The sequence below is a fragment of the Artibeus jamaicensis genome, unplaced genomic scaffold, assembly GCF_021234435.1.
Source record: "Artibeus jamaicensis isolate MK-2021 breed Jamaican fruit bat unplaced genomic scaffold, CSHL_Jam_final scaffold_614, whole genome shotgun sequence".
Lineage (NCBI taxonomy): Eukaryota > Metazoa > Chordata > Mammalia > Chiroptera > Phyllostomidae > Artibeus > Artibeus jamaicensis.
In genome coordinates this window covers 5,782,596-5,796,199 of record NW_026522050.1, presented here as the reverse complement: position 1 = coordinate 5,796,199, position 13,604 = coordinate 5,782,596, and the positions used below count along the sequence as shown (strand labels likewise).

Sequence of the window (13,604 nt, the reverse complement as noted above, 5' to 3'; positions counted from 1 at the left end):
ATAGTTTAAAAATATATTTAAAAATTGTAGATAGGTTTTTTAATTACGTGTTTCTATGAACTGAATACTTGTGTCCCATACCCAAATTCAAATGTCAAATCTTCATCTCAGATATGACAGTGTTTACAGGTGGGCCTTTGCTCATAAAAGTGGAACTCTCATTAATGGGAGTAGTGTCCCTATATGAAGACAAAAAGATTTGAATTCTCCATTTCTCCACCATATGAGGATATAATGAAAAGATGGCTATCTGCAAACTAGGAAGTGTGTCTTGAACAGACAATAGATCTGCTGGAAACTTGATCTTGGGTTTCCCAATCTCCAAAACTATGAGAAATAAATTTTTATTGTTTAAGCCATCCAGTCTATGGAGTTCTGTTATAGCAGCCCAGAGTAATATCTAAACTTCTATGTTTATTGCAGTATATTTCCAATAGCTGAGGTATGGGAACAACCTAACTGTCCACCAATAGATTAATGGTTAAAGAAAATGTGCTATATACATATTATGGAATATCAGTCAGCCTTAAAAATGACAAAAATCTCATATGAAACAGTATGAATGAACCTGGAAAATATTATGCTAAGTAAAATAAGCCAATTGTAGAAGGGCAAATACTGCATGATTCCACTTACATGAGGTTTCTAAATTAATCAAACTCATAGAAAGAGAGAATGAAATTGTTGATTGTCAGTGGTGGGGGCAGGAAGAAATAGGAAGTTGCTCTTCAATGGGTATAAAGTTTCAGTTATGTAAAATGAGTAAGTTCTAGAGATCTGCTGTATAACACTGTGCCTACAGTAGTGCCTACAGTAAGTGTAGTTTGCACTTTAAGAGGATTGATCTCATGTTAAGCACTCCTCTCACAGTTAAAATGTAAAAGAGAAAAAAAGAAAGTCAAAAGGTACAAATTTCCAGTTATAAAGTAAATAAGTTATGTAAGGATATACTGTAAGGAGGCAACTATAGTTAATACTGTATTGCATATGTAAGGTTGCAAAGAGAGTAAATCCTAAAAAAAAAATCAGTAACTGTGTATGGTGACAGATGTTAACTAGACTTGTCATGATCATTTTGCAATACGCACAAATATAAAATCATTATGTGTACACCTAAAACTGAATAATATTGTATATTAATTGTACCTCAATCAAAAAATTTAAAGAGGAAAGCAAGAAAAGATACAAGGCACATATTTTACTGGCAAGGATCATAGCTCAGGGGTTAAGTTTTTTTTTTTTTACATTTTCAGGAGTTATTCCTTTTATAACTGCAGTGACACAATCACCATTCTAGTCTCTGTGTCTATGAGGTTGGCTTTTTAGATTCCACATATAGTTGACATCATACAATATTTGTCTTTCTCTTTCTGACATATTCCACTGAATACATGCCCACCAGCTCCATCCATGTTGCAAATGGCAGGATTGCATTGTTCCTCTTGGTTGAATTACATTCCATTGTAAATATGGATAGCATTTTTTAAAATTTAATTATTTTTCAAGTACAGTTTTCTGTCTTTTACTCCCATCCCAGCCCAACCCCCCATGCTCCCCACCTCCCTCCCATTTCCACCCCCCCCCAGCTGTTGTCCATGTGTCCTTTATCCTAGTTCCTGTAAACCCCTCCCCTTTTTCCCCTGAAATGCCCTCCCCTCTCCCCTCGGGTCGCTGTCCCCCTGTTCTCTATTTCAGTGTTTTTGTTTGGTTTTTTTTACTTGTTTGTTTTGTCGTTTAGCTTCCTGTTAAAGGTGAGATCATATGGTATTTGTCTTTTACCGCCTGCCTTATTTCACTCAGCATAATGCTTTCCAGTTCCATCCATGCTGTTGCAAACAGTAGGAGCTCTTTCTTTCTTTCTGCTGCATAGAATTCCATTGTGTATATGTACCACAATTTTTTGATCCATTCATTTACTGATGGGCACCTAGGTTGCTTCCACCTCTTGGCTATTGTAAACTGTGCTGCTATGAACATTGGGGTGCATAGGTTATTTTGGATTGGTGTTTTAGGATTCTTGGGTTATAATCCTAGCAGTGGAATTGCTGGGTCAAAAGGCAGGTCTATTTTTGGTTTTCTGAGAAAATTCCGTACTGTTTTCCATAATGGTTGTACCAGACTGCAATCCTACCAACAGTGAACTAGAGTCCCCTTTTCCCCACAACCTCTCCAACATTTGTTGTTTGTTGCTTTGTTTATGATAGCCATCCTGACTGGTATAAAGTGGTATCTCATTGTGGTTTTAATTTGCATCTCTCTGATAGCTAGTGATATTGAGCATCTTTTCATGTGTCTCTGGATGTTCTGTATGTCCTCCTTGGAGAAGTGTCTGTTCAAGTCCTTTTCCCATTTTTTAATTGGGTTAGTTGTCTTTTTAGAGTGAAGTTGTGTGAGTTCTTTGTATATTTTAGAGATTAAACCTTTGTCTGAGGTATCATTGGCAAATGTTTTCCCATACAGTCGGTTGTCTTTTTATTTTAATACTATTTTCTTTAGCCATGCAGAAGCTTTTTATTTTGATGAGATCCCATTTGTTTATTCTTTCCTTTATATTCCTTGCTCTAGGGGACATATCAGTAAAAAAGTTGCTGCGTGAAATATCTGCGATTTTCTTGCTGATGTTCTCCTCTAGGACTTTAATGGTGTCATGGCTTATATTTAAGTCTTTTATCCACCTTGAATTTATTTTGGTGTATGGTGTAAGTTGGTGCTCAAGTTTCAATTTTTTTGCACGTAGCTGTCCAGTTCTCCCAACACCATTTGTTGAAGAGACTATCTTTACTCCATTTTATGTTATTGCCTCCTTTGTCGAATATTAATTGACTGTCGAGAGTTGGGTTTATTTCTGGCCTCTCTGTACTGTTCCATTGATCTATGTGCCTGTTTTTATGCCAGTACCAGGCTGTTTTGATTACAGTGGGCTTGTAATACAGCTTAATATCAGGTATTGTGATCTCAGGGGTTAAGATTTTTATGGTAAGTGGCTTCCTGATTTTGGCAAAAGCAGTGAAATGCTGCAGCTAGAAATTATTCCTGAAAGCTTTACCTACTGTTTCAACCATTCCAACAATTTTGGAAATGATGGAGGCATGCTAGTAAACAATTATGCAAACAAACAAAAAAGCCCAATAAAATTATATTAGACATACTAAAAAAGAAAAGATTGTTAGACTCTTAACATTCTAGAAGCAGGAAACAGGCTGAGGAAACTTCTCAACTGCAAACATGTGCTACCCTTTTTGAAGGAGGAAGAATGATGCTGGGGGTAGAACCATGAGTGTAGCAAGTGATACCTTAGCCCACAGAAAGGAAACTCTGGGCCCAGAGAATAGAGCCACAAGGGAAAGAGAATTATTCTCACACCTTGAAAACTAATGAAGTGTACCCTGCTTGATCTCAAAATTTGTTGGGACCAATAATTCCTTTCTTGCATCCATTTCCCTCTCTTTTGAAAGGGAATGTATGTAACCGTTATCCTATGCTGGTTCCACCATTGTACTTTGGGAGCAGACAACTTGTTTTCTAGTTTTTCAGGTCTACAGTTGGAGAAGAGTTTTGCCCAAACATCGTTCACACCTCAAGTTTTTTGTAGATCTCGACTTAGATGGTTTATGATGAGATTTGGGGCTTTTGAGGTAATAATATCTAGATGAGATTTTAAACTTGAGTTGATGCTGTGATAGGTTGAGGCTTTTGAGAATGTTGGGCTAGAATGAATATATTTTTTATTTGGAATGTGTTATTAAATACAATTGTCAGAAGAAAATTCAGAGAGCTTTACTTGATATAAATATTTTATTGAGCAAGATACAAACTGCAAACAGGGTGACTTCAAACTGAAAATAATTAGCAGCTCAGAGGCATCTCATTTCAGGATTGCTTATGAAGTGAGAATGAGGAAGATGTTTAACTTTTCCAATGATTGCTTATTACAACAAAAGTTTCCAGATGGTAAGGAACTAGTTAGAAATGAGGAACTCATATTATTTTAGGAATATAAATTTTATTTATAACTATTAGAGGCATTTACAAGGAATTACATAAATTAAATTTCATTTACAGTCATAAAATAAGCTAGATTAAGTTTTGCTTATGTGGCTAATTGGTTTTGTCAGTTCAGAGGATTTTCACACCTGGTCTCCATTTTACTGTATTTTAAGACAATAGATTCTCCTCCACCTCCTGCTACCCTTTAGGTTCATCAAAATTATATGCCTGAAATTCAAAGAGAAAAAATTTTATATTTGCATGGGAAAAATTCTATAAGAGTACAAGTGATGGCTTATCCGAAAAATGAGATCCAGAAGGCAGTGGTATGGCATTTTTAAAGACATGAGAGGGAAAAAGGAGCTTTCTTAGAATTCTCTTTCCATTGAATATATTCGGACTTCCGCCAAGATGGAGGCGTAGGTGGAAACACCTTGCGTCTGCGCACAACCAAATCTAAGAATAACAAATTTTTAACAACAATAAACATAACCAAACCACACAGAAAATCGACAATACGGAGTCCGAAAACAACGAAATATTCAGCTGAACTGGTAAGAGGGGCGAAGCCAGCAGCGGAGCGGGTTGACCAAAAAGATCCTTGACCGGGTGGTGCACAAGCAGCCGAAGGCGCGGATCACCGGTGTGGGCTAGCTACGGGCGGACACAGGGAAGAGGCGCAGCTGGCTGTCTGTGGTAGGTCGCGCATTTGCGTGCAGATAAACCAATGAAGAGGCGAGCATTGAGACCACACGGTGCAGGGCAGCAGGCTCGCACAATTCTGCTCGGATAAACAGGCCAGGGGGAGTGGTGGGATGGACTGGGCTAGTGGAGAGGACCACCATTGCTCCCTCTCTGACCCGGCCCCCACATACAGTGTCACAAACCAGCAACCTGGGTGGCCCCGCCCTGGTAAACAACTAAGGCTCTACTCCTCATACATAACAGGCACAAACAGATAAAAACATGGCTCAAGAACAACTCAGAGCCCCAGAGCTGATAAATCATGTGGTTTGCAGGCCCGCTCTCAATTTACTGAGCTACACCAGCCAGGTGAAATTACACTTTTAAAAAGGTTTCTTATGGATTTACTGTAGCAACATTATAATAATTTATGGTAGGTTGTGATAAGAATGCAGCTACAAAATGTAATACAAAAGATATAGCTGAGAAACCAATAAAGATGAAAAATCTCTATAAATCCAAAAAGAATCTGGAAAAAAGAAACCAAAGAACAAAGAGAAGAGATGAATGAAAAATGCATAGGAAGATGATATATATACACACTGCAGTCTGATTGAGTTAAAAAGGAAATAGTATGAACTATATGCTTTTTACAAGAGGCACATTTTACATATGAGAAAAAATATAGGTAGAAATCAAAAGGAAGAACATGACATCATGCAAATGCCAATCATTACAAAGACAATGTGGGTACATTACCATTAGACAAAGTAGATTTCTAGACCAGTGATAGTACTAGCCATAAAAAAAGAATGTTGCTTAAAGATAAAATGGTTAATCCATCAGTAAGATATAACAATGTCAAATATATGTTCATCTAATAACAGAGCTTCAAAATACAAGAGACAAAAATTGTCAGAACTAAAGGAAGAGACTGACAAATCCACAGTCATAACTGTGGATTTTAACCCACCTCTATCAGTAATTGATAATGCAAGTAGGCAAAAATAAGTAAAGATATAGAAGATTAGAACCATGCTACGAGCTCACTTAACCTAACTGACTGCACTTAATATTTACAGGGTACAAAAGCTTTTCAAACACATGAGACATCACAACCAAATGCCTATTGTGCTATAAAACAAATCTCAATGATAATAATTTAATTAGACTCAAAATTCTGGATCTAGTAGTTAACATCAGTTCCCAGTTTGGTTCCACTCAAAAGGAGGAGGAATAGGTGGCACATAGTGGTCACAAGTCCATAATAATTCTGATCTAGTGGGCACCACCCCAAGGTCCTCTACCAGCAGCCGAGGATGCTCCTTTATTATAGCCCAAAATGCTCTGTGGGACTGGCTTCCTAATCCTTTGTGATTTACAGATATTGGCTGTACTCTCTGGGTCTGTCGCTTGGGAAATTCTTTCATTTACATAAAAAATGGCCCATGTTTGCACTTGAGTAGCTTTCTTAGTTGGCTTTCTGCCCATGTAAACTTGAAGCCCAGAGTCTTCTTTTTATTATAAACTGACCAGGTCCTTTTCAGTCTTAAGTTTGTGCTTTTTTCAATACAATGCAATATGAAATAAAAATACAGTAAAATACAAATCAAAGCAACATAAAGGTTTTAACTATTTTGTGAGTTTTCCATGGATCTTGTAGAGGTTTTACTCTATAGATTGTTATTTTTCGAGCTCCTGTTAACTGTTCGCCATATGTCCAACTTTTGCCAACAACCTCCTTGCTGCTTTTGAAACCTCAGATCAGTCCCAAACCAATGTCACATATTTTGTGTTTCTGTTATGACATCTCACTTCTAGATATCAATGCCTGTACTCATTATTCATTGCTACAAAACAAACTATTATAAAACTTAGCAGCTTAAAATATCTATTATTTTTCAAAAACTTGTGGGTTGGTAGAGCCATTTCTTGCTGGTCTTGCTTGGGAACACTCATGAAGCTGTAATCATATGGTGGAGTGTCTAGAAAAAAGAGTTTTCTTAGGGCAGTGGACCTCTTACTCAACATATTCTTGTACTAGGGGATGTCTTTATGACATTGTGGTCTCATAAGTCAAAAGAGCCAAACCCTAATATGCAAGTGCTTATCAAGCTTTTATTTGGAATCATGTTTGCTGATGTCATTTTTGGCAATTCAAGTCAAGTGTGATGATTGCCAAGCTGAGGGGGATGGGTGAAAGCGGAGGTGGGTATGGGGGGATAAATGGTGATGGATGGAGACTTGGGGTGGTGAACGCACAATGCAGTGTACAGGTGATGTGTTGTAGAATTATACACCTGATATCTGTATAATTTTGACAACCAGTGTCACCCAATAAATTTAATTAAAAAGATAAAATAGAAGGAAAATGGATATAATAAAAAAGTTGTTGTGGGAGCCTTATACATAAGGGCACAGATGGCAGGAGGCATGATTCTTGGTGGGAGCACTTCTATAACAATCAACTTAAAAAGGAAAATGTATAGTTATTTTTATTTACAGATAACAATTATATACATAGAAAATCTGAAAGAATTTACAAACCACTGGAACTAATAAGTGAATTTACCAAGTCATAGGTTAGTAAATCAGTGAGTATATTTGTAGTATTTTTTAGAGTAAAAGGAAACAATTGAAATCTAAAATAAGAAAAAACATTTAAAATAGCATTTAAAAAAGGAAGGGCTGACAAGGGACAAATATAAAGGAACCATGGACAAAGCCAAAGGCGGGAAGGATGAGGGTGGGAGGTGGGGGTGGGTGGGGTGGGGGAAAGTGGTAGCAGGAAAGTGGAGACAACTCTACTTAAACAATAATTTTTAAAAAGTTAAAAAAATGCTCAGATGAAAAATTTTACAACACATAAGGCCAAGAGCTTTCTTATGACATGGGGAGATGAAAAAAAATTAAACCTTAAATATAAACTAAACTAAAATAAAACAGCATTAAGAAATGCAGCAACCTACATATGAATTTAATGAGAAAATGTAAAAGATATCTGTTCAGAAAATATAAAACATTACTAAGGAAAATTAAGGAGACAAACAAAAAGTACACCAAGTGTATGAATTAGAAGTTTCAACATTGTTAAGATATTAATTACATTCAAATTGATCTCAAAGAATCGGTGCAATCCAGAATAAGATCTCCTCATGCGTTTTATGAAGTTTAGAAATAAAAATGTCTTGGAATAGCAAAATAATTTAAGCAATGAAGAACAGTTTTGGAAGCCTTATGTTCTTCTATTTGAAGACATACTAAAAATATACAATAATTAAGATATTTGGTGCTACCATTAGGATAGAAGGAATTATCAGTGAGAAAAAAATAGAGGGAACAGAATTAAACTCATATACATACACACACAACATAGATACACATGCATTCAATTGATTTTCCATAAAAATACAAAAATTCAACAAGAAACAGCACTAGAATAGCTATATGTAATGTGGAAAATATGAACATTGACTTTTATATAATACACAAAATTAATGTGATATGTAATATATATAAACGTGTTAGCTAAAACTATGGAGTAGGAACATATTTCTTAAATAGCACCCAAAAGTCATTACCATAAAGAAAAACAAAAAGACTTCATCTGAAAAAGTTCTGCTGATCAAAATATATCAGTGGGGAAAATGAGGATATCTATAATAGTGTTAACAATAAAAATAAAGTTAAGAAAGAAATTCAAATATACTTAATATACCTTTTGACAAATTTTTAATGTCCTGATAATTAAAGGTAATGGCCTTACAGAGTTAAAAAAAATCAATGGAGTATTTAAGTCAAAATAAGATAGAAAATGTTAATAAATATATCTGACAAAAATTTTGTCCATAATATACAATAAACTTAAAAAATAGAAAACAATCTAATTAAAATTGGTAAATTCTGAATTAATATTTTACAATGAAGATAGTAAAATGATCAGTAAGCCTATGAAAATGTACTCATCATCATTTTATGATGAAATGCAAATAAACATTGCTTCTGAAGCTGGACTCACTGGGTTCAAATTACAAATTCCAACTGCATCACATATTATCTGCATGACCTCACACCAGTTACTTAAACTCTGTGGGTTACAAGAATAAAAAAAAAAGAATAATAACAATCATACTTTATAAGATTTTTAAAAATTAAGAGAATACATATATTTATGATACACAGTAAGTACTTAATGTTAATCATTACTAATAACTAGTATTTGAAACATAAATTTAAGGCTAAAAAAAGCTAAGGTGTGGCCATGAGAATGGGTGTGAATGAACTAGAGTGAAGAAGTTCATAGAGGTATAGACCCTTCTGTATAGTTTCTTGAAAAGTTAATGCCTGGCATATTTTAAATGCTCAAAATTTACTGAAAGAATGAATAAATACAAGAATAGGCACAAAGATAAAGTTCTTTCATATAATAATTGTTTAGCAAAGACTTTATTATGGGAAATCAGGTTAACATTTTTCTTTTTTTTAATATATTCTTATTTTTACAGAAGCTACTATAATAAACTATCATTTTCTGATTATTCTGGGTGTCCCAACTCTCAAGTTCCGTCTATTCTCTGCTCTGTCCAAAAAGACTAGCTTCTGAGAACTGAATCATTCAGTATCCCTGCTCTTTTGCTTCCAGTTGGGTTTCACCAGTGGGAGACGGAGCAAGGGATGGGAGGGTACCAGTAGAAACAGGTTGGGGTAGTTATCTCCCTGCTATCTCTTTGTATGGCTATTCCCCTAAAGCCACAGTTCTTACCAAGTGTTTTCCCTTCTTTTTTAAAATATATTTTATTAATTATGCCATTACAGTTGTTCTATTTCCCCCCTGCATTCCCCTCCACCCTGGACACCCCTCCCCCACCATACCCCGCTTTAGTTTATGACCACATGTCTCAAGTTCTTTAGATTCTATATTTCCCATACTATTCTTGCCCTCCCCCTATCTATTTTATACCTGCCATCTATGCTACTTATTTTCTGTACCTTCTCCCCCTTTCTCCTTCTCCCACTACCCTGTTGCTAACCCTCCATGTGATCTTCATTTCTATGGTTCTGCTCCTGATCTAGCTGTCCTCTTAGTTTGTTTTTGTTTTAGGTGTGGTTCTTGATAACTGTGAGTTTGCTGTCCTTTCACTGTTCATCTTTTTTATCTTCTTTTCCTTAGGTAAGTCCCATTAACATTTCATATAATAAGGGCTTCATGATAATGAACTCCTTAAATTTGATCTTATCTGAGAAGCATTTTATCTGTCCTTCCATTCTAAATGAAAACTTTGCTGGATAGAGCAATCTTGGATGTAGGTCTTTGGTTTTCATGACTTGGAATACTTTTTTCCAGCCCCTTCTTGCCTGTAAGGTCTCTTTTGAGAAACCCGCTGATAGTCTGATGGGAACTCCTTTGTAGGTGACTGTCCCCTTATGTCTTGCTGCTTCTAGGATTCTCTCCTTCATTTTAATCTTGGCTAATGTAACGATGATATGCCTTGGTGTGTTTCTTCTTCGGTCCAGCTTCTTTGGGACTCTTGTGCTTCCTGGATTTTCTGGAAGTCTATTGCCTTTGCCAGATTTGGGAGATTCTCTTTTATTATTTGTTCAAATAAGTTTTTCACTTGTGACTGTTCCTCTTCTCCTTCTGGTACCCCTATAATTTGGATGTTGAAACGTTTAAAGATGTCCTGGAGGTTCCTAAGCCTCTCCTCATGTTTTTGAATTCTTGTTTCTTCATCCATTTCTGTTTGGTCATTTTTTTCCTCATTCTGGTTCACTCTTTTGATTTGAGCCCCAGTTTCCTTTCCATTAGTATTGGTTTCCTGTGCATTTCCCTTCATTTCAATTAGGTTAGCCTTCATACGTTCCTCTAATTTGTGATTAAAATCAACCAGTTCTGTGAGGATCCTGATCACCAGTGTTTTGAACTGTGCATCTGAAAGTTTGGCTATTTCTTCATCGCTTAGAGTTATTGGTTCTGGGGCTCTGAGTTGTTCTTGAGCCATGTTTTGATCTGTTCGTGCCTGTAATGTGTGAGGAGCGGAGCCCTAGGTGTTCACCAGGGCAGGGCTACCCAGGTGGCTGGTTTGTGATACTGTATGTGGGGGCAGAGTCAGAGAGGGACAATGGCGGTTCCCTCTGCCGCTTTCCGCCACTGGGACCTGCGCAGTCTGTCTCACTGCTTGCTCCTTCACCGGTTTATCTGCGCACGAATGTGTGACTGAGATCAGCCCTCAGTGGGTCCACTGCCTTGTGCCCTCAGTGGTTCCACCTGCTTCTCCACACCTGGGATCCATTCACAGCTCCTGGGCTTCTGGGTTCTGGGCCCAGATCGGTCAGGTGGATCTTTCCTGCCCGATCCCACTCTGCTGCTGGCTCGTTCCCTCTTACTGGTTTGGCTGAAGGGTTTGTCGTTGTCAGACTTCCATGTAATTCAATTTTCTGTGGTTTGGCTGTGTTTTTGTTGCTAAAACTTTGTTATTTTTAAACTTGGTTGTGCGAGAAGGCGCAGTGCTTTCACCTACGCCTCCATCTTCTGTTTTCCCTTCTTTTTTTAAAAAAATATTTATTTATTTTCAGAGAGATGAGAAGGGAGGGAGAAATAGAGGAAGAGAAATATCAATGTGTGGCTGCCTCTCATACACCCCCATCTGGGGACCTGGCCTGCCACCCACACATGTGCACTGACTGGGAATCAAACCGGTGACCCTTTGGTTGACCCTTTGGTGCTCAATCCACTGTCACACCAGCCAGGGCCCAAGTGTTTTCTTTTGATAGATCTAGTTTCACTTGTCTCTAATCATACCGTACCTTCTCTTTGCCTGTGAGGGCTAGGGATTATAATGGCTTCCTGTTATTGCTGGTATGTAAGAGTGTTGCCAAACCTTAACTGTTCCCTCATTCATACTGCTGTTTATAACCCCTTTAGTACATTTTAAAAGTTAAAATCTATTGAAGAGCATATCTCCTTCTAGCTGGTACCTGAAATGCAGTCTTATACTTGTCACTTTCTATTATATCATGCTCATTTGTTAATTTTTTTTGTAGAAGAGAAATTATAGAGTCTACTAAAATGGGAGAAACATTGTAAAGGTCTCTGGTACACATAGCTAAACAGTATCTGGACAATTTATATCATTTTATTTTATTTTTTTATACCATTTTAAAAGATCAGTTTTAACATCACCTGAGAGAAATTCCAGTTGCATGGAAATTTGTGTGGGTTGGAGCCAAACCCTTGCCTGACAGGTTGTACCCTCCCCTAGTTTTTCTGGGAGAGACAATTTCTGGTAAGAACTCTCTGTATGGTCCCCTTCATCTCATTGTTCCTTAGGGTATAGATAAATGGATTGAGCAGTGGAGTTCCCAATGTATATACCAATGAGATGAATTGATCCTGCTTGGGGTGGTAGCTGGAGATGGGGCGTAGGTACATGAAGGCACAATAGCCATACTGCAGCAGGACCACAGTGAAGTGGGAGGAGCAGGTGGAGAAGGCCCGGTGGCGGCCAGCTGTTGAATGGATCTTGAGCACAGCAGCCACGATGAAGGTGTAGGAGGTGGCGATGAGGAGGAAAGGCACAGCAATGGCTAGTGTGGCTGCCACTAGCACTGAATGCTCATGGGTGTGGCTGTTGGCACAGACAAGATGCATCACTGGTGGTACATCACAAAAGAAGTGCTCGATACCCCGAGTCTGGCAGAATGGCAGAGAGAAGATGAAGGCCACCAGTTGTAAGGACAGAAAAAGGCCGATGACCACAGAAGCCACAACCAAGTAAACACAAAGAGTTAAAGTTATAATGAGAGGGTATTGCAAGGGGTGGCAAATGGCAACATACCGGTCATAGGCCATCACAGCCAAGAGGAAGCAATCGGCACTGCCAAGTCCAATGAAGAAAATCATCTGAGTGGCGCAGCCCAGGAGGGTGATGTTCCTCTCTGACTGTAGAATGTTGGCCAGAATGTGAGGCACCACCACAGCAGTATAGCATATTTCTATCCCTGAGAGGCTGCCCAGGAAATAATACATGGGTGTATGTAGGTGGGCTTCTGTCTGGATGGCCACCACAATGAGGACATTCCCACTGATGATCAATGCATAAACCAGGCTGACTCCCAGGAAGGACAAGACACGGAGCCCAGGATGGGAGGGATAGGCCAGGAATACAAACTCCATCAACACTGAGCCATTTCCCCAGGTCATTGAGCTAACTGGTTTTGTCTGTCGTGAGTTACTAGAACAGGAGAAATAATCCGACTGACAATATGTTAGTTCACACTGTGAGCCATGAACTAATCTCACCAGAGTGAGAGTTACAAACTAGAATTAGAACTAGTTTTCTTTTTCCTCCACTTTTACTAAACATCTTCACATAAGTATGTAAAACTTAATTTCTAACTTCTAAGTGTTGGGCTAAACTATGTAAATGTTTTTTGAATAAAATAATCAAAGGAAATTTGTGGAATTCAAAGCCATTTTCTGTAGAAATGCAATGAAAATTAAATTTTTTCAGTAAAGTCACAGGGAAAGTGTGAAGGAAGTTTTGGGTGCAGAGGTCATGGAAGTAAAGGCAGAAAGCTATTCATTCATTTATTCTCTAATTTACTTATATTTACACTCCATGCCCTTTCAGGTATTGAATTGTATGTGTATGAATATAATATTCAAAAGCTCGTGATATATAAATATATTTTATCTATGAGTCAAAAGTAGATCAAGTCATGGAAATATATAAATTAGACAACTGAGTTTTAGAGAAGAAATATATTTTTAATTTTGGGCATTAATTTATAAGAATCATATAATTCCACTCATCTATGGGATATAAAACAGCAACAAATGAGCAGACATTTGGACACAGACAACTGTATAGCAGTTGCCAGAGGGTAAGGAGTCAGGGGGAGGTTAAAGAGAGTAAAGAGAGTCAAATATATGG

The 13,604-nt window shown here is 37.5% G+C and overlaps 1 protein-coding gene across 1 annotated transcript; it reads right to left on the bottom strand.

The window, feature by feature from the left end:
- Window positions 1–11,926: 11,926 nt before the first annotated feature.
- LOC119062333 (olfactory receptor 10W1) lies at window positions 11,927–12,871 on the bottom strand. Its single transcript, XM_037163295.2, has one exon. The coding sequence runs from the start codon at window positions 12,869–12,871 to the stop codon at window positions 11,927–11,929; it is 945 nt and encodes a 314-aa protein (XP_037019190.2).
- Window positions 12,872–13,604: the final 733 nt, after the last annotated feature.

What these genes read in the sequence shown, in the direction of transcription:
- LOC119062333 (XM_037163295.2), bottom strand. Translation starts at nt 12,871, where the DNA reads ATGACCTGGGGAAATGGCTCAGTGTTGATGGAGTTTGTATTCCTGGCC.